This window comes from Neodiprion virginianus, chromosome 4, assembly GCF_021901495.1.
Source record: "Neodiprion virginianus isolate iyNeoVirg1 chromosome 4, iyNeoVirg1.1, whole genome shotgun sequence".
NCBI classification, from domain to species: Eukaryota; Metazoa; Arthropoda; class Insecta; order Hymenoptera; family Diprionidae; genus Neodiprion; species Neodiprion virginianus.
In genome coordinates, this window is record NC_060880.1 from 7,886,340 (window position 1) to 7,908,787 (window position 22,448).

A 22,448-nucleotide genomic window follows, 5' to 3' on the forward strand; every position below is an offset into this window, starting at 1 on the left:
ATTCGATGTTCTACATAATTGTTAAAAATTAACTCTCGATCACTCGAAAATAAAATAAAAATAAAGAAAAGTAAGAAAAACGATTGGTTTTGTTACATCTTCTTTTATTCAACTTCAATTGGTAGAAAACTTATGTTGAGGAAACCGATGAATCGTGCGATCAAATATTTATCAGGATGCTTAGCGAGTGTTTCATCAAGCGGAATTGTTCAATTTTGGTTGTTTCACCCAAAGTTGTTTTATAACGGCTGAAGAATGTTGTTGTTAATTAGTTTCAAACTAAAACCTTACTCTCGGTGTTACTTGAGTACACCGTGTGATAGAGTTGATTTTTTACGACTTATCGTCGTCGAGAAGGTATTGAAATAATTTGCATTTTACTGTAGAAGCCGGTAAACAACGAACAATGCCTTCATTTTTTTTTTTTTTTTTTGTATCGTTAGGAAAAATAAAAGTATGTTAAAATACTGCGTAAAATGAGAATCTTGGTGAATGTTACGCCTTCCTAGCATATATATATATCAGTTTTATTTTGATTCGCAAATAAAATTTGAAATGGTCTACAGATGACACGTTAGCTTTTTTTTTTTTCTAATTTCACTTCCACTTTGTACCTGACACACCGTGTGATAAAAGTATTCACATTTCGGCAACATAATAGCGTTATTACAGACCAGAAACGACAGATTTATCTCTTTTTCGATGTATGTTTTTTTTTTTCTTCAATTTTTTGACGTCATTTATCTCTTCAACGAAAATTGCACAACCCTTTCTATTTGGTCTTTTTAAGTAGATTAAACTGAATTTCGTATAATTGGACAGAGTGCTTTTAAAAGTAGACTAAATTTGGAAAAATGTATGAACAGGTAACTGCTGATGGTTCCGTAGTTAGCAGGTTTACGTAATTATTCCACAGCTCTCGTTGTCGGATTTCAAAACGTTCGGTAAAATGTGTTGTGCGAAAACACGAGGAGAGTGGATCGTAACCTCGCGTCGTCGTTAAATTCCATAAGTAATGCGAGTCGGTATCTAAGCTTCGTGGGACGCACAACGCTTGCCAACTTACATGTTTGTTTGTTAAATAACCTCCGAGCCTCAAGCGATCATGAACCAAGCGCCATGTTTGCACGTTACATTTCGCGTTACGTGAACTTGGAAATTTGAAAAGTGAGGCAACGGAAAACGGAATGAAAGAAAGAAACAAGTCAATGAAGTTAAGAAATGTGGTCAAAATTTCTACTACTACGAATTTTTTACAAAAATTTGACCGCTTCGTGTTATATCGTACAAAATTGTAAATATATATTGCTTTTCATGAACATTTGTTTATTCATTGTTTTTAAATCGTTGCGACTTGTATACTTTTTACTGAAACAATATAAATTTTCATTAAAATCTACACGTTTGTACGAAAACAACTTTTTTTTTTTGTACAAAATTGTACGAAATGTTCCAATTTCTCTAAAAATTAGTAGAAAATCTTAGAAATTATTTTCAACACGGTAAAGTCGTGCAATTTTCTTGAAGAAAAAGGCAAAAAAAAATCAGAAATGGTAGATCGGTATCGTTAATTATTATTTTTTTCTATTTCTAGGTTTCTTTTTCTCCAAACTTACAAATCACCGCATAATTTTGCAAATGAAACGAATTTCGTCAATGATTTTCGTTTCTATAATTCTCTGCAATTGTTCTACATGATTGAATAATTAATTTGCTGCGTAGACGATCCGTATACTAGCTGTAACTTCCACCTAGATCAGTTTCAAGCCCTATATCTTTCTTAGGCTTAGAGTTGCTAAGTGTATTACACGGGTTCTGTGATCAAAATCATAGTCCACGATGCCGGTAACAGAGGGCGAGAATGAACATTGCATTACATGATATATTCCCGTGATTATCAGCACGAATTTTGGGCACAAACAAATTCATTTTGCCATTTTTATGGTTGTTTTTGCGTGGCCAGTTCGTAATGGTTGGTGAATGGCTTAGCCGTTGATCAAGTTTTGCAAATTCACTCTAAAAACTCCGTTCTATTGACTGGTTTGGAAGAACTACAATAAGTGTAAGAAAGATAAACGCAGAAACATTTGTTGATCGTACCTTTACTCGTATTTAGAGTGTTTGATCATTTATACAGGAGGGATGAATGCTAACGTGAAATTTAGATAGCTAAGACAGATACGATCGATCGTGTAGACAAGCTTCTCGAAAGTCAAAAATTTATCTTGTCAATGAAACTTGACAAGGTGATAGATTCTGATAAATCCACAAGGCAGCTTGTCGGGGAACCCGGACAAGGTGATAAACAATGCCAGCCTTGGGATGTTGATTGCCTCTCATGTAAAACGTGTAAAAGTTGATTTTCTCAAGGTGATAAAGTTCCAGAAAATCCACAAGGAAGCTTGCCGGGTGAACCGAACAAGGTGATCGATAAAACGAGCCTTGTGGAAGTTGATTTTCTCAAAGCAGATGCGCTCACTTCGAAAATTCAGAGAATTTACTTCCAACGATAACGTCAACAAAAATGCAGCACTTTATTTGATAGAAATACAGATTTTGAATTATTTGATAACTCTGATGAGTGTGACTCGACTTGTTTGCAAACCTTGATCAATGACAACTCGACGCAACGCTACTAATAATCGCACTTGATCACTCGTCAGATGTGGTCTCGTCGGGAGACAATTTTGAATTGAACTCTAGCGTAGATATCTGGCTTTTATATGGCAAGGCAGCGTTCCGGAACTGGACTGCGTAGTTAGAAATTTCGAGCAAACGCAAGTAGATAGTTTTGTTCTCGTGGCTCCGATCGATCCGGTCCTCGTGGTCCAAACCCCCACCACTTACTGTTCCCCCAAACGTTTGTTAAATTAATATTTAACAAACTCTAAAAAGATTTCTCAAAATATCAGTCACCGCAGAGTCATAAATCATTGTTGGAATTTCTGAAATCGAGGAGCTTGAAAACTTGATGAATAGACAAAGCATTCACTGACCACCGTAAGTTGTTAAAACATGTGAGTTTACTAGCCTGTGCAGCCAATGATTTTGAAGACATCAACTCGTCTAGTTCTCCTCTAGTTCTTCGAATTGATTTCTCTAATTGAATTTTTTGCAACGTTGTTAGTAGCGGAAGGTTTTCAGAAATAAAACATTCTGTCATAATAAAAGTTTCACTCTACCCGATGAGAATTCAACTTTTTTATTTCAGATAAATGAAAATCCTGGGACATAAGTTAGGTAAACATTCACCTTTTCGATGTTCCGTAGTAAGATTTTTTTACCGAACATCATTATTCAGAGAATGAGATCAGATTCTGAATTATCCCTGCAGTTAAAAATAACTGAATGAACTTTATTCATGGCATTAGTTATCTGATTATTAGTTCGTGTTCAATAAGTTCAATGCTCGATTCAGAATTTAATCTACTACAACGGTGAAAAAGACACATTATTCATCTACGCAGCTAAGTAACGATAGTTTGAAAACCAAGAGATAAATCCACTCTCTCTAATTCTATACTCTTGATACAGAAAACATTACGATTTATTGACAAATAATGTATCTTCGGAAACAAATTTTCCAGCTTACTTACTTGCCCCAAATCATCAATTTTTATTCAAAAGTTCAGAGCTCTTTTTCCAAGATTCTTCTCCTATTATCAAGTCTCGCGAAAAATATGATTTGACGAGTAATTTGGAGGTATGAAAAAAATTTGTGGCCAGCAAAATATGGGGTGAAAATTTTAACCGGAAATGGTTCGATGATTTCACTAATCGTATAAATTGACGGGGGATTTTTCATCTCCTGTTGTTTTCATGTCGAAAACTTGCTCGCAAATTTTCTTGGAAACTGTTAAACAAAATTTGGAAACATCAAAGACTCATCTATATATATAGACAGTATTCAGAAGAAGACAAAATCGAACTATGGTACGAAAAAATTGCCTCATCACCCGGACGAGCTCCGATGATGAATGGAAAACCCTGACAAGGTTATCTGAAACTCTTTTCTAGGGCCACCCTTCTCGCGGTTTCGAAAATGGAGGAAAAATTATAAACGACCTGCAGAAAATTATACAGTCTGTACATGATACTTTTCGGTCAAGTCATACTTACAGATTTAACTACGCTGTTCATTCATTTTACATTAAATTTGAACAGCGAAGCCGAGATATTAAAATGAATGTGTCAATATATTTTACTTCCAATATATTGCGATAATAAAATCGAGTTATGATTATATTTGGATTCATTTTTCCGATGTGAACTTGGATTGTCGTGTAGCTTCGCATGGATTTACACACTTCAAATCGTTGTGATGAGTGATTGTCCATTGAAAAGTCTTAACAAAGTCAAAAGATGATATAAAATAAGATTGTAATCAAAATGATATTTGTTAAAAATGTCGCGTATCTAATTCTGCTTATGCAAAGTGCAAAATCTTTGTTAACTAGGAACAAGGGTATCGATACGTGTGAATCGTTTGACATCATCTCATATTCATGAAAATCTGTTTCTAATTCCAGTCCAATTTTCACACTTTAAAGTAAGCAGACGATAACACAAGTATAGCTATAAATATAACGAGCTTTGCAGATTTGACTCACAATCAATTGAACAGAATTAAGCCGTATTAAACGTAATCTACACACCAGTCCAAATTTGCATCACCTAAAATTTTCAGTTTGTGGCTCTTTTTAACGGCTTTATGTAATCGTCTTCTCCCATCACGAGAAATATGTCATCACCCTAGATTACGATCTACGCAATGTTAAAAAAAATCAGGCTTTCAATATTTTTTTAAAAACAAATATGTTTTGTCATCATAAATCAACCATGCACTGATATTTTTCCCGAGAGCAAAACATTTCAACTTTGATAAATATTTATATAAAATGTATTTCCCTTGAATTGAAAAAATGGCGATTTTTGAAAATCTTTGTTCTGATTTCAACGTATTTTGACTATTACAGTATCATTTTTTGCAATCGAGATTACTACTGATCGATTCTTGTAAAACTTTATCCCAAGAAACATTGGCCATAAATACTTTTTGGTTGGTTATACAAGAGTTATGGTATTTGGAAAATGCAAAATTCCAAATCACCATAGTGTCGTTAGTATATGTGATTAACAGGGGGGAGGGGGTGTGGTTACTATGGGATTGTAACAGATGTATATTTGCACGAGATTTCAGAGAACGTGTAGCTTTCGGTTTTAGAAATAGCATTGGTCGGTATAACCGCGACAAGCTTATAATATAGGAAGCTTGCGATACCACAGACAATGTAGACTTATGATACTGACCCTGAGGGACTGTAATCAGACCGTGTCGAAATCCCACAGATACCTACAGTTGGACCGCAGGAAATATAATTGTTGTCGACAGACCGTATAATGCACGAAAACGTATTCAAGTGTACATGGGGGGTTCCATGGGGTTTCAGCCAGAGTCTGACGGTCATCATTTATAATTTTATTGTAGCCTCGGTATGCGATAGTGCTCTCAAATACAACGGCCTCTATTTCTCTCTTTCTCAGCAATGCACTCGCCGTTCCGAAGTTTCTAGAAATCATCAAACTTCGAACATTCCGGCCAATATCAAGGATCTGAACGAAACTGCAAAAATCTGCTCTGCGGAATTACGAAAATTTTAAGATCTTCCAGAGAGCGACGTCATTATTCATTTCGATGTTGTGAATTATTTCCTACCGTTATAACTCCATTTGTTATTTCTGATTTTTCGGCATACTCTGAAAATCTGAAAAGAGTTACAGGAAATTTTAGACGAACAAGTGGCATCAGCGTATCAAAGGATTTAGACAAACAACCGAAAAATTTTATTGCATTCTGTTTAACGGTTAGTCCTATCTGTGATTTGGTTGTGTTACTTGAGACCTTGGGTCTTGTGTACTGTAAAACGATTCTGAGGAATAAGTTTTAAGACAAAGAGAATCTGGTTTTTGAAAATCTCAAAAATTTTCTCCTTTTAAATCCCGTAATTCACGGCACGTTATTTATCTAAAAAATGCGCATCGAGCTATTAAAGGTGCCAAAAGCTTCTCAGTTGAGCTTTCCGATCGATAAAAACTTGAACAAATTTGCATGGGACTGAAATACCTTTTTCGCTGATTCTAGTTTTTTAGTTCAACATTGTGCAAAAATTAAGCTAATATGAGCCGCTGAAAAATTGAGAGAACGTGCAAAATTGGGGAATTGTAACTGGGCCCTTATTAGGCTTTAAGGGTATGTGGTACGCCTACTCTTATCGACCGAGTAAACTCACTCTTTTTCTTCTTACATTAAATGAACAAACGAACCGAAACGGTTGAAATTTCGATGGCGGATCGCTTTTTACTAAGGCACACAAGAATCGTCAAAAAAATGTGTGGTTTTTTGACACATCTTACTATTCCTACATTTTCCGCATTTCAGGAGCCAAAAACGTGCATAATTGAGATACTTTGCGCAATTCCGGAAAGTACGAGGAGTAAAACGAACCATCGCAAGCCTGTTTTAACGCAATATTGAAGTCGTTAGACGAGAACTTTGCAGAGAACCTTAAAAATACAGACAGTAAGTAATGCCTGAAATGTAATTTGAGGCCCGTTCTGTGGCGAGGCTTTTCCTGCTGAATAATAATTCCTAAACGTGGTACCAGATAAAAAAAAAAAAAAAATACAAAAACAAAAAAAGAAAAAAAAATCCGACAAGAAAGGAAAAAGAAAACGATGAAAATTAAAGCGAAGGGTAGAAGTTTAACGAGTTCCTAACGGACAGTCCATAAAATATTAAAAGCGTGAACCCCGCAGCAATTCAGGCTCGCAATAAAAGGGTAAAACAGGTAAACACCTCGAGCGAGTTGACGGTTTCAATTTACAACATGGAATGTGTGTTGCTGGCTGTTTATTTTTTAACTTGCATATACATGGGACATGACATTGAAGTTAGGTCGTGCCGACACACGCGAACTTGCATGTGTGTGCGTGTGTGTGTGTGTGTGTGTGGGGGGGGGGGGGGGGGGGACCTCAGCGTAAGACATAGGAACAACCGCGCGCGACAATTTGCGAAGTAATTAAACCCTGCCTACGGACAAGAAAACTTGGAGCGTAATTTTAAAACAATTATAAGTCGTAATTAATTCGTGGAATTCGTGTTACTAATTAGAGAATTTCCAAGGAGTGAGGGGGGAGGGGGGGGGGGAGTGATACCAGAATCGAGACCTCTGCACAGCGTTTCGCGTCTCCCCCCCCCCACCCCCACCCGCCCACCTCGCCCTTCCCCTCCCTTGCCGTTGGTGCAGTTTCCGCGGAGCAACACCGAGGCCTTGGAGTACCCTGTTATTTAGTAATTAAACAGTTGACTTTGTTAATTAAAGTTAGCGGTTAAGAACCGAATTGAATATCTCGCGACCATCAACTCAGACAGGAGCAGAGTGAACAAGAACGTCACCGTGAAACGTTGTTTACTATACATTTTACATCCAAGTTTTGTTCGTTGATGAAAAGTTAACAATGTTGCTGTATGCGGATTAAACTGAAGAAAAATACTTCCGGAAATGTTGCTGAACGCGTTTTTTTTTTTTTTTTTTGGTTCAAGCGAGTTATTCGGCGTTCGTGACGTTAGCAGTTATTGATATCTGGAACTCTCGGACTTTTTTTTATACACTTTTTATACATGGAACACAAATTCTTTTACTCAGTATTTGAGAAAAAAAAAAAAAATTATCAACATGTTAATGTGAGATTCGAATTGAGAATTTTAATTTTCGAAATTACTGATCAGTTTCTTTTTTCCATAACTCTCAACGTGCTCTATGAAAATAATGTTAATTTTACATACCCTCTGCAGAGTTATCATGTAGATGGCTGTACCTTTATTTATGTTCTGCTAATTTGCGCCAGGCATAAACTCGAACTAACTTTCCTTACATTTCCCTAACTACTCACACGAAATGTCCCCTGACACTTCCAAGCTTTATACAATTATGGTTTCCGGATGCCGGATTTCACTCTGAATTATTTTCAAAAAATTTCTAACAATTTGGTTAATTCATATGAAAATACAAGGCTACTGTTTTCTATAGCGTATTGAAAAACATTTTTTTAATTCATTTGTTGTTCGAATTTTTTGTAGTAAATCAAACAAATTTCCAATTGATTCAAAGTAGAGATTAGTCAATTATTTTGCATCCTCACCACAACACGAGACATAAATTTTTAGTGATACAATTCGGTTTTGACTTTCGAATTGTTGACTGCGGTTTTAAAAATGCGTACCGACACAGACGCGTGTCTTTGGAAATCACCTGATTTGGAAAAACTACGTTTTTATCAAAAATTGTTATTCATAGTGAAAGTATTGCGAAAAAAATGTGAGGATAAGTCGTGAAAAATTTCATTAAAAAAATTCTAAAATTCTACAGTCACGCGATGAATGAAAAAAAATTAGACGGTACACGGAATTCATCTCCGGCCTGTTTAGAATTGATTGTCTTTTTACAGAAGTACGAAGTGATGCTTGCGACTAATTATGAGCTGAAAATTTTCTCTGGTGAATATTCGAACAAATTCCCACGTATAAAGATGAAAATAATTTTTCCGTGTAAGAATTAACGATACACACATGCAACAAGGGTAAGTGTTTTTGAAAGTTCAACAACGCGACGGAGCGCATGCATGCCACATCCGTTCAGGGGGTAGGTTTAACTAATTAATTAATTATAACGGGAGCCACGAAGGGCGGACGGATTTGCCAGCTTAAAGCGGGCTTCGCGGCTGACGGTGGTTACGTAATTAGTCAAGGGTCGCTAAAGTCGAGCTAAGGACGTCAATCACTATGGATATAGTGCAGCGAAAACTTCTTCGGTAATACCCATATATCGGCAGAGCGCGATTCACAGCTGTGGAATATCCGTTTTAATCTAACCCGAAGAAGGTTCCGAGATTTGATCGAATGATGAACAAATCGCATCATAATTACTGTTTTCACAAGCATCGTCATCACGAGCACCGTCTTGTCAAAGATTTGCAACACTTGTTACATTTAACTAGGAAAACATTGTATCTTGCAGTATAAATTGACACTCGAAAAAGAGCTCTTACCTTTGCGTCGTCCAAAAAAATCCACCATGTAGATTCTTGCTCAATTCAGGTTTCCCTGTCGGTTTGGATATTCAATAGTTCAAAAGATTGAAAAAGAAATTGTTACGATTTAGAAAACTTTCGAGGATTTCACACGATTTATTAAAGATAGGTTTGTAGATTTCAATGAAATATGGTAGATTTTTCATGAATTCGTACGTTCCACGTGATAGCAAATATTTTTACGTGATTTCCAAAAAGGTCAGCTAATGTTAGGGATTTGCTTCAATGAGATTCTGTAAATGGTTAGATTTTTATTTTCAAGATTAATAATTTTGATAACTCCATTTCTCTGGCACTCGTTTATCTCCACTTATTGTTACATGGATAGGATCTTATCTTTGCTGAACAATGTAACGTATGCAAATGGTCCAATATCCAATGAGTCATTTGACTTGTGTCAAATTGACCTGCACCATAAATCTATCACTAAGTTGACTGAATCAGCTTTACTTGATTCCAAAGTAAACTCTTTTCCAGCATAAGGCTTAAATTATGCAATGAAATCGGTATATCATCAATTGTTGTACCGTCAGATCAGGGGGAATTTTACGGGGTGGAAAAAGTGGATGAAAATGGTACCGAATGAGAAAAGCACTGTCATTTCACCATAGATTTTATTATCCGAAAACCTATACTGTGATATAGAACGCTATTAAGTATCACCTATCTATATACATAATTAATAATTTGTTTCTTGTTTTTCGTTCGTTCAAACTTTCTTCGCTTCAAATCTATTTTTAAAATAATATTGATAATATCTGTTACAATATTACGCTTGGCAATTCGAAGTTTTAAATTTTGGCAGGAATCACACGTGGTTTTTTTTAATTTAATTGTTTTATTATTCGTAAGTCCTTAATTTAACAAATCACGAATCAGCGATTTGTTTTGCCATGTCCTCCGTCCGTGAGCTCTCATCAGATCAAGGACACCCCAGGCTTCTGGGCTGCCGGTAATTATCTTGGGATTAGGGGTCGTTGAGGGGTGCGTTTACCGAAACCATTGTCGTTGTACCTACAGTAATTTACCGCCGAGGGGAGGAATCGCTTCGGATTGGTCTCGTTCCGGAACTGTTATAAGTTCAGGATGGAATTAGTCGGCCTAGGGAGCCGGTGATGGCCTATCACGACCTCCTTCTTGGCCGAGCGTCTTTGCTGGACTCTATTAACCGTAACTAGCTGAATGTCGGAAATGTAAGCAACTCTCCCAACTACCCGAATCCCGATTTCTGTAAGCCTTGAGAATCCGGGGTAATCTGATAGTCTTGTTTAAAGGGTTAGCCACGCATGTTTCAAGGGAAGATTTCGCGGGCTGAGATCTCGGTTTTCAAGCATCAGCAGAACCTTAAATCACTAGCAAGCTGTATTCTTGCCACAATTTCACATCGCCTGAAGCACAGATAAACAACAAGTGAATATTGGAAACGATTCTGTGACCAAAATAAAACTTCAGGTGAGACGTTGGCGGCCATGTTAGTTTGGTGACAAGATGGCTTTCGCGTTTTTGAGTTTCGGTTGAGTTGTAGTTCAATGGTTGAACCTTGAGCGTCGCAAACGGAGGACAAAACTAGATGTCGGTATACTTTGTTACTGGACTGCTAAATGTTACGTATGTATAATACATATATATTTAAATATACATATATTTATATTCATATACCTATATTTATATTTATTTCTTCTATGTGTGTGTATAACATAATACGTATGTACGATTATTGGGTTTTTTTTCATCCTCTGGCTACAGCACTTTAGATGCGTTTGGTATGTTTGAACTAGGTATTCTTCGTGAAATCTGACAACTTGTTGCTTGTCTTTATACTATAATTTATGTACAAACATTCCCTATTACACACCGACACGTCAAATTCGACTACGTCCAAAAAAAATTTGAAAAATCAGTCTTCGTATGAAAGTCAAAAATTAAAGTGTATCATCATTACACATGCATAATTTCAACGTCATAAATACACTCCGAATTAATATGAACATGGAATTTACTAAATTCATTTTTTGCCTTTTTGGCATACTCGTAACACTTGTTCAAATTGATGGTAATTTTAAGTTTGTTTCCTTCTTTACTCACAATTTATTACTATTCATAATATATTAAATTGAAAGTTTGATGCACTTTTTTTTACGTTGAATTTGACTTTCGCAAATCAATTTTGGATTTTTAAAGTCCTCGATGATTACGCTTTTTTGAAAACAATTTGCACTTATATTTTAGAACATGTTTATATCTGACGATTCCTGTAGTTAAATACGTAATTTAACCTACTTTACATTTATTGTTTTTAATGTTACTCAATTTAACACACAATTGTCACTTCACGTGATGAGCGTCGTAATATCGACGTATATTTAAACAGTCTCAGAACTTTTAGGTTTTCACCGAACTGAGTCACGACTTTGTGACCCATGGTGGGGTAATTAAAGCATGGAAACGTTCTTGCAATATCATCACAGTTCACGTTACAGTATGACGATTATCGATAAGTATTTTGAAAACGAGCCTCCAATCTCACAGAGCAATTACCAAGGTTATATCACCTATGCGAGCACGATCATCTACTAATTCCTTTCCAGACATCAGTCAACGGAATATCTGACTGCAGTTAGAGATGTTGCTCATCTCTATCTCGTGCTCACTTGGGCTTCGGTGAGACTTGGAGGCCTTTGGCTACGAGTTCAGGGGCGTGGCACCAATGTTGCTGATGAAACTTGGGCAGGAGTTTTCACTGCGATCAGCACCTTGGAGAGAGAAGTGCCGATAGGACATATACTCTGGTGGATTGGTCGGGAGAGGCTGCTCTCGCTTTATGGCGGCTCTTTGCTTTTTCATTTTCATGTAACCCAGCACTGATACCAGTACGACAAATACGACGAAGCCCATGCAGCTGCCGACTATCAGGCCCAGTCTCCGGGTCAGAATACTGGCAAGTCCTCCACGGTCCCCGACTGCCCCATCTCCGACGATCGAGTCCGGAGCATCCAGGGTCCGTACCTCGGTGCAACGACTCATAGGGGAGTCGACCATAACTGGAAGCGCAGAACCCTCGATGACGTCGTCATGAGAGGCGTTCAACTGCCAGGATGACATTCCTTCCGGTATCGGGTTCCCCCAGCTTCCAAGACCAAGGACGCAAATGAGGTACCTGGTGTCCGAAGCGAGTTTCGATAGTTTCACCGAGCGCGCCTTCGGATCGAGTAGCTTGCCCCGAACCTGTGGATGAAGAGGTCACCTTGGTTAGTTCGTCTCTGATTTAACAGAGCGATCGCTGGCTGTGTTACCTCGTCGACGTTGTCCAGGGCGTGATAAGCCACTTGGTATCCGTAGAGACCCGAGTGGTTGCGGCTCTGCCAGGAGACGAGGACCGAGAAAGGCTGGATGTCCTGGATCGCCAGCTTGAGCACCAAAGGCGCCGAGCAGAAAGCGTGCGGGTCAAGGTCGAGGAAGACCAAACCACGGAGCTCCGGGGGCTGCTCGCATCGCAGTAATCCTCCTTCGACGTCACCGACTCCAACTCCACCCCTGCCTCGACCTCTCCCTCGACCCACACCACCAACCAGCTTCTGATGATCCCGCAACCACTCCCACAACTCCTGGGACTCGCAGCCACAGTGAAGAGGGTTTTCTGCAAAACCAGAAGTCGTTCGAGCGGAGAAATTTTTTACAAACACCTCTTTCGGCACGCTCGTTACATGGCGTCAGATTCCAACGATACCTTATTTAGGAAAGGTCGCAGGTTTTTTGAAGGTCCGTACGGATCTTAAATGCTTCGTAAATTAACCAACGTACAAAATCGCTTAGAGAGAAAGAAAATAAGTCATAAAAACTGCAAAGAATCAAAACGTTGATGCATGTCGATAGTGTGGGAAATTGTTGAGGAAGTTTGTGCGCGGTCAAGCTTGACCTGGCTTGGGATGGAAAAGGAAGGGTCAAATGGATCTTGGGGCTAAGGAGAGCGGAGATTGAACCCAATTCTAGTGAGCGAGGCAGGGCATCTGGGTTTGCGAGTTTGACAGGGAGAGAGCAAATATTATGGGGTAGAAAATCTACTTGCCTTCGGCTCTTAGGCTTCGTATCTGCGTCTCTAGGGGCCTGAAGGCGTTCAACGGCAAATTTTCCAAGTAATTTCTACTCAAGTCCAGCAACCGAAGCTTCTTCAAAGGTCTGAACGCCTCGCTGGCGATTGCGTTTATCCAGTTTCCGTACAAGTGTAACTCTACAAGGCTGATTAAATTCTTGAATGTCACTTTTCCGACGTTTCCAATCTGATTGTAAGAGAGATCGAGCACTTGGAGCGACTTAAGATCGGATGGAAATTCCTCTAGTTCTTTTAATCTGTTGTGCGTTAGATTGAGTATCCGGAGATGCTCGAGACCCTGCAGTCTTTCTTGGGGTACGATTTCCATGCTATTCATTCCCATGTGCAGTGTGAGCAGATTTGGTAGGCTTCGAAAGGCTCCGGGCGAAATTCTCGATATGCAATTCTGACTTAGATAGAGGTGCTGTAGAGCGGGAAAGGCTTCAAAGTCCTGGGACGTGACAATGCTTAAGTTAGTCCCAGATATGTGGATCTCTTGAAGAAGCGGATACATCGCCTCCGAGGGTAAATCGTGAATTCTGTTCAGTGGATTCCTGGTCAGATTTAGCCAAACCAGACTGGGCAGATTCTGACCAGACAGCGCGACCGCTGGAATTTGTCGGAACTTGTTCTCAGCAAGATCGACCCGTCGCAGCATCAACGAGTGAACGAAAAAGTTTGCCGGAAGAGCATTCAGGTGGTTGTGGCTCAGGTCTACCGACAAAAGTCGGGATAGATTTGCAGTCGCGAATCCGGACATCGTTACGATACGATTTTTGCTCAGGTCTAATTCTCTCAGATATTTCAGCCCGGCGAAACTTGCCACATCAACAGTTACCAGGAGGTTCTGTGAAAGTGAAAGTATCTCGAGGTTCAGAGCGCTGGAGAGTGCGGAGTACGGGATTTCAAGGAATCGATTATCGTCGAGCCTTATCTCCCTGAGCGACAACAGTCCGTCGAATATTCCCGGCGGTAGTAATCTCAGCAAATTTTTGCAAGCGTGTAGCCTCGCAAGGTTTCGATTTATTGCAAAAATGTTCTCCGGCAATTGGACCAGCTGCGCGTCGTCCATAAATAGATTTTGAAGAGCGGGCAGGCCGTTGAAACTGTGCTCAGTGAGCTCGGTGAAATTATTCCCAGATATGGCGAGTATGCGAAGGCCAGGAATATCGAGTCGACGAAGCGCAGTTGCCGTCAAGGCGTTGTTCTCCATGTTGAGATCGGTCAGGTTGCCCAAGCCCCGAAATGCGCCGTGTTCCACGTTAATAATCGAGCAATTTTTCAGATTCAGAATCTTGATTGGAAGCCCTTCCTGAAAAATTGCGTCGTGAAGGATCGACAAGTGGTTGTCGGACAGATCGAGAATGCTAAGCTTCTTCAGAGCCGTCAACGCGTATGGATCCAGTCGTCTGAGCCCGTTGTCTCGTAAGTACAACTCTTCGAGCTCGTGGAGTTCCGAAAACGTTCTTGCTGTCACGTGGCTTAGGCGATTCATGCTCAGTTCTAGAAATTTGAGAGCTTGCATTGGCTGAAAGGCTGCGTCTTCGATACGAGATATGGAATTGTTGGTCAGGTACAGACGTTCGACGAGGAGGAGATCTCGAAAAAGAGGTGCCTGAAGGTGGGTTAATTTATTATGCCCAAGCCACATTATGCGGACCGAAGCTTGTCCGCGCAGTGAGTCGTTATGCAAAACACCGAGACCGTTACTGTCCAGCTGGATAGATACCAAGGAACTTCCGCCGGCTCCGTTGGTGATGGAATCTCCGGAGGAAAGCTGGAAGACATCACCCAGAACGGTAAGAAGATTTCCTTGTAAATTGACGTGTTGAAGACTGTGCAAGGTTCGAAGAGCACCAGTTTCTATATCCGTTATGGCATTGCTTTGCAAGTGTAGTTCGAGAAGGACCGGAAGTGGTGAAAATACCCCCCTCTTAACCTCCTTTATTTGGTTATCCTGAAGTCGGAGTTCACGCAGTTGTCGCAGCTTTGAAAAGGTGCCAACGTCCAGCTCGCGGATTTTATTACCGTCCAACGACAACGAGGACAAATTTTCCGAGTGTTCTAAAAATTCTTTGGGAACTTTCTCGATGTAATTATTACTCAGATGTAGTTGGGCCAGCTGGCTCAAAGTCACTAACCCTCTAGGGTCTATCCTCCGAATTGCATTCTGCTGCAAGTAAACAACAGCCAAACTGATACTTCCTGCAAATGCATCGCCTGGTATATCCAGAATGTTATTTTCTGCCAGATACAACTCCCGGAGTTCTGGGAGGTTGGCAAATACTCCACCGATGTAATGAACATGGTTGTGGCTCAGCTCTATAGTGCGGAGGCGGTCGTTTGCTTTGAAGGTCGCTACGTCAAGGAAGACGATTTTGTTGTGGCTAAGGTCGATGGACTCCAAGTCCTTCAGGGAGACAAAGGCATCCTTGTGTATCGTCTCGATGGAATTATAGTAGAGGGAAAGCGTGTGGAGTATCGGGCACGGCCGAAAGCAGTCCTCTGAAAGCTTATCAAAATTATTACTGCTCAGATCCAGCATGAGCAGCGAACTGAGGGTCGAATACCCATCGTTAGGCAGCTCGGATATTTCGTTCCACGCCAATCTGAGGGAGGCAAGATTCTCAAGTCTCCTTAGTGGTGCCATGGGAAAAATCTTAAGTTTGTTTTCCGCCAAGTCAAGGTTGCTCAGGTTTTCCTCCAAACCGGCAAACGCGTACTCGGATATCTTTGATATTTGGTTACCCTTCACGCTGAGCTTCATCAACTTTAGACCGTAGAAGCAAAAGGAGGGCAGGTCGTGTATCAGGTTTGCCTCGAGATCCAGTGCCGCTAGCTTATGGAGATCAGTCAAAGCTTTTTGGGGGACTTGCGGCAGTCGTCCGGACACCAAAGCCAGAGATTCCAGGCTCTGTCTCAGATTTTTGAAAGCTGTTTCACTCACTTCCCGTATTGCTGAGTGGGATATCTGTAAATACCGGATTTGTGAACCTGGCGGAAACGCGATTTCCTTCAGCTCCTCGACCGTCCTGTCAAGCTCATAGACGCTCAGCGACTGCACCAGCGTATCCGTTCCTAGAAAGAGTTCACCCCTGCCATTACACAGTGGATCAAGTTAAAGATACATCTTGTCAATGGTTGATAATCACTTGAATTGCGCAAAAATCGGTGTTTGTTTTCCAGGCTGCCATGATAACTTTGAACTCTAAAAGATATATGGAAATGGAATTTCATGAGCAGAGGATCGTTGTTATACGTGGCTAGCGATTTGTAAGTATAAATGTTATTTTGGAAATTAACAAACTGGAAAAATTTTAATGAAAATCGAGGCACATTCTGCATCTCTTACGCCAGTGACAACGGCACTCACCATTACCAGCTTTCGAGTACTTGTGATTATGAGAAACAGTGAATGATAAATTCACAAGTTTTCGAACTTGATCATTACGTTCGCTTTTCTAATCATTGTAAATTTTCTCAGTTTTCACTCGCTCTTAGCAATTAAATCTTTTTACACTTCTATATAAACACTAAATAATGCAAGTGCAAGTGCCAATATGAAATCTGTAATGCTTTTAGAACAACCTTCTTTCCTATTGGAAGTGAGTACATTGTAAGTGAGAGTATGATGATACAGTGGCTGTCCGCATGTACTGAAATTTCTCTTTCAATGCAGAGTTGCGTTTTTGTAGTAAAGTGTAATGAAAATGGGGTAGCATCCGTATTCTTAGGATTGCCGTAACTACATCAAGAATCCACTCGGTGAAGAGACTGACAAATATTGACTTTGGATTGTTGCGAGGACAAGTGTTTTAGCATGTAGGGAAAAGAACTAGGCAGGTTTTTAAGATACTCGCAGTGCTTCTGAAGTGACTGATATCGGTGAATATGTTGTACAGCTTACCTCCAGCGTTCAGAACACCTTGTAGCGTGGAACTCAGCATCTCTTCGGTAGCGCCAGCGCACTCTAGGAACAAACCATCCTCGAAATTGTAGCACGGGCATCCGGGGATCGTTTCCGTTGGCGGACATTCCACGGCTTGAGCCTGAACCTGTAGGACTATTGCCAGGGCGACCAGCGCCAAGCAATGACCACGCCTAGCCGAGTTCAACCAACTGCACATCCACGGATGAAAGCCTTGCATCATCGTAACATCACTTCTGGTTCTCAATGAGGACCGATATGTCAGTTGATGGTGATCTGAAATGTAATTAAATACGTCGAGATTATTTTGCGGTACACCGGAGTTTTATTGTCTGGATCATCAATATCAAAATTCCCTTAAGATTGTGTGCTTACTTCTGAAAACTTATCAGGTTCATACTGAGAACTCCAAATTCTATCATTTTTATACATGGGTTCAAGTTGGACTGAGGTTAATCTAAAAATTTTTGAAATTTGCGACAGATTGTGGGAAAGTTAAACTACATGGAATTATATTCGAAACCTTCAAGACTGCATTCGTAGATTTAGAAGCATTAGATTTGAAAGTACTCTTTTGATTTTCAGAATTCAAGATTGACCATTTAAATTCGGTCCGTTCAGCTCTATTTTCCAATTAACAGCATAATTGCTTTTTCCTCTAATCACTTTCCTACGATGACTTCCGAGAGATGTATTTTAAATTATTATAGGTCTTGAATTTAGATATCTCATTATTTAAATTAATCCGATTCATTTTCTGTGAGAAATTACACGTGTTTCTCGAATTCGAAAAATCTGTAACTGAAAAAATGTAGCTTTTTGAAAAGTTCTTGTTTAGCCTATAAGCTTCTAAGAAATGTTAAACTTCATGGAGTGGGTTAGTGAAAAGGTCAAACAGAAATGAAATCTCTTTTGCGAGCGAGTCTCGTATCGTAAGTAATATTTACTGTCATTTATTATTTTCAATATATATTTTGATATTTATATTATCAGCTACAAATTTTACTCTCTTCCGCTCGATATATGGTATTGACCGCGTTTAAATTCCAACCGTGATGCGTATGGCGTATTACTGTAACACCGAGGATGAACGTGAAACGAAACAATGTTTAACACGCAGAAGTGGAAATAATTGTTCAAAATTGTTTCTCACAGAGTGTATGGAATACGGAATGGGAGATGAAATAGTTGTGCGACTGTTTTAAAATTCAGCACTTCCCGTCGGCGCAATGAAATTATGATTCAGACGTCAAATGGTTGGAATCCAGGTTCGTATTATCGCTGATTAAATTCCAGCTGGAATTTTCCGTACTGACTTCACTGACGTCGAAAGAGAAAAGTCCGCGATCATGAGGATCGTGGTGAATTCGGAAGGTCCAACTTTACCACATCCAATCAATTTTCGTTTATCTAAATAGATCGCTCGGGCATCGTGTAAGGTGGAACGGGACATGATCGAACGACCCTTCTCTGTTGCTCATTCGTTGTCAACGAGTAATTAATTACTATCAAGAAGTAGAACGATGTCAAACTTCCGCATTACTTTTCCGCGTCAATTTTTTGTGTTATCAGCCACAGGTGTCGACTGTGCAGAAGGTTATTGACTGGATCATAGCTACACGATGTTCCCTGAAAGCTCGGTTAAGTCTTCAGCAACGCTTGTTTGCCGATTAAAATATGCACAAATAACCGGGCTTTTAAGAGCGTGGTGAAAAATCGTACAAAACAATAAAGAGATTTAATATCCGACTATTAGAGGCGAAATCCCCGTTTCACCGGGCTGTCGAGTACTTCGATTGCAGCAATGCCGCAGCTGCACCACGAGCGGAATCCATTGATTAATCTGACGGTGATATCGCCGGCGGGCAAAACGGTAACTCAATATTGAACCGACCATCACCCGTTGCGCATCGTACGAGGCCAATTGTTGCCGTTAACAGGTTCCCCGCTGCCGTCTGTTCAACGTCCGGTTCCGATAACGCAGGAAACGGGCGAATCGTGGCAGATTTTTCCCGCCCATGTAACTTCCCCTTCGCCAAGGGAAAATAATTTCCACGCTTTCACCTGCCGCAGCCGCCTATAAATTACCTCGTATAAGTTATCTACCTACACGTGGCCTCAAGTGGTCCTGGAACATCCGGGAAGCGAGGGGATGATCGGGAATTTCGTCGTGTAAGGATGCCTACTGTTCCCGCTCGTAAATTATCGTGACGAATCGAAAATCTTTCAGATAAATTTATGAGCGATGTTTTGGGAAAGTTTTGATGGATATCCTCCTCCAGCTTTCTCTACCCCCAACATCGCAGCGACTTCTTCTTCTTTGCAGGCGACGGAAAGGGGCCGACGATTTATATCCTCCATGACGCTTTTTAAAATGGTTTGGGTCGCGTTAAATCCTACATTTCGTTTGCCGCCTAGAGTCACGGGGTTATTCCCTCCCGAAGACGTGACAACGTGGCGATAGTAACACTCCGATCGTCCGTGTTTAACGATAAGAGACTCCGCCGGCCTGCCCTCGTTCGAACGTGATAAAACGGTCGGTAGGCACCACGTAAGTCGAAAAGGGGTGATATTCTTCCCCTCTCGCGTCGCCTCTGCATTCTGCGGAGTGAGTATAATGGAGAAGATTAATCTCCCTGACCGCTAAAACCTCTAAACCACATACCGTTCACTTTGAGTTTTTTTTTTTTTTTTGTATTCGTCGAAAGGGGTGAGGAGGGTAAAGTCCAATATTTTTCTTCTTTTTCGGCTTTAACCATTTTTTTTTTATCCACTACCTCGTAACAGTCCCGGGTTTTTGTCTTCCTATCGCGATCCCAGGAAACTCGAGAAAGCTCCACCCACTCTAAAACGGAAGCGAATCGATCACTACAATTCCGGTGTGGGAAATATGTGTGCACGTTATTCGCAATCCTGGATCACCCGGGGAGTGTGGCTCCCATTTATAAGTGTGGGTACAGACCTGTGATGGTATGTATAAACACCGTGAGCGTGTATAAGTTTTTTTCTTCTCTTCGCCAAAAGACAGGAAATTGGAAGATAACGTGAATCGCATCCATTTGCACGTTTCAAGCACCTCGCGAATAGTTATTTATTTCTGAGAATCACAAGAAATTGAGAAATAAAATTAACTTCGTATCATCACACAAGTTTCGGACTTTGATCTACAATTATGACCCTGTGCAGGGATATGTTGGAACCTATTTACTTATTTTGAATTGCTTTTTTTTCACTCGCCACAGGTTTTAAATTCTGTTATTCGAACAATTTTATAGTTTCACCTGCTTCAAAGTTCTGTAAAAATTAGCACAAATCTCTGTTTTTTATCCGACCGTTATAAGATCGGTTCCATCCTAATTTTTCCATTTTTTACAGCACTTTGAACGTTTTCAATTACAAAAGTTAATATTCGATCGTTTCAAGAAGTTTGAATAAGTCCAGAACAGTTTTCCACTTCATGATATGCATCTTACAATAACGAAGTTGATAAAATCGATATTGATAAAAAATTTTCCAAACCACCATGAAAAATGATGACAATATCATTTCGTTCTCGTCATTTTATTATCAAGGCTCGCGTTCTCCGGCAGATGCGAGACTCCCTGCAGTCTTTCGATCAGTTTCGAGCGATCAGAGTCGTTTGCGAAGGCATGTTACATGAATGCGGAGAAGGGTTAGTAGGCAAGGTAGCAATCTGAGGCCGAGACATTTGCATCTCTCTCTTATCCGATAATCCCGATCTCGCATCTAAGGATTCCCGTCTGCCGGCTTTATTTCATCGTCAATTTCAATCTCTGCCGACATTCGTTGATACATGTCGCACGACTATTACCTCCAATTTCCTCCATTCCTAGACTTGATCGTAACGTATCCCATCTCGGAATACATCAAACCGTCTAACGAATGCACGCGTAAAATATACGCGATACAGCCGTCAGTCTGGTTCGTAAGTTCCAATCGATTCACGCTTCGCCATTTATCCCCTATACAGGGTGTTTTCCAGTAAGCGGTGCAGTATGTTAGTTGCCTACTACCGAGGGGAACAAATATCGGTAAAACAGACCTAATCACTTAGGTCAAGTCGAGTCATATGATCACTTCAACGTGACTCTGGAATGCGATCAGCGAACGTTTCGGCATAGGTGACAAAAAACGAAACAACTTTTTGGACAAATGAACACAACATGGAAATGGGAGCAGTTCCAGCTTACTTGCGAAGACTTTAAACGCGCTAACTACCGATGACTCGGTAGGTCTGTATTACCGATATTTGTTCCCTTCAGTGGTAGGCAATCCAACATACTGTGGTGTTTACTCGAAAACACCCTGTATACATGAAGGGGGTTGCGAATAATATTATCTGCAGCGAAGATTTGGACTGCAAAGCTCGCATCAAACATTTGCATACGGGAGAAATAAATCTTATGCATTCGTTGCGGTTCACTTCATAGTTTTTAATCATAAGTGCATGGAAAATTTCAATTAGTCTGAAGGCGGAAACGAGGATGTCCATTCCTTGAGGTAGAAGCGTAATGAATAAGAAATACAAATCGAAAAAAAAATGTCTTAAGATGTCACAGTCGTGAGTTTTAAAGCGGATCAGAGAGGCTCGTAATCTGGAAAGGGCGTGGCTGAGGTCCTTCCGTTTTTACCGTCCGGTCATTGAACAACCGTCGACTCCGCTATCTTAGGTGCCATTAGAGATAGTGACCTTGGTGTTAAATAGATTATTGGCCGGAGAAAAAGACGAAGGAAAAACCAGAATTCCTCGTGTAAAAAGTGTCTCAGTCCATTTTTTCGGCTACTTTGCCACTTTCTTTCCTCTTAACCTCGAGGATATCGTGGCGAGACAAGATCGCGCGAATGTGAATAATTTGATCAGAACAAAGTTTTTTCTTCTCACGTGTACCAGCTTTTCCTAACTTCTGTATATTTGCGTAATACGTCATTATCATACCATAGCTTAGAGAATTTAATATCGGTAACAAATATTGTACCTGACAAGTAAAAGTCATGATATTCCGGTTTTGACGGTGCTACAATCATGGCAAACTGCATTGTGAACGGTACCACTTACTGTATACATATGACATAATTATAAGAATAGTGCTAATTATTGATTTTCTACTAGTAACATTGTCCTCATAAAATCAGAATATAAGAACCTTCAGGGCGTACCCAAAGAGACATATGAGGTGCTGTTTCACAGATCCTTTCCGGCATTTTATGGGCACATATTTTCCTCCATTTCACTGGTCAACGATCCATCTGGATTCCGTG

The 22,448-nt window shown here is 40.2% G+C and overlaps 1 protein-coding gene across 6 annotated transcripts in view; it reads right to left on the bottom strand.

Moving 5' to 3' along the window:
- Positions 1-9,448: 9,448 nt before the first annotated feature.
- Positions 9,449-22,448, bottom strand: part of LOC124302151 (protein artichoke) — a 121,424-nt gene continuing 108,424 nt past the window's right edge. For 5 of the 6 annotated variants that reach the window (XM_046757985.1, XM_046757986.1, XM_046757983.1 and 2 more), the window contains 4 exons: positions 17,148-17,444; positions 13,217-16,318; positions 12,444-12,787; positions 9,450-12,375 (listed from right to left, as the gene is read on the bottom strand). In XM_046757985.1, the coding sequence (XP_046613941.1) occupies positions 11,833-12,375; positions 12,444-12,787; positions 13,217-16,318; positions 17,148-17,391 (4,233 nt within the window). In that variant the 5' untranslated portion in view covers positions 17,392-17,444 and the 3' untranslated portion in view covers positions 9,450-11,832. Of the gene's footprint in view, positions 12,376-12,443; positions 12,788-13,216; positions 16,319-17,147; positions 17,445-22,448 lie in introns of all 6 variants that reach the window. The other variant, XM_046757988.1, reaches the window with a different exon arrangement.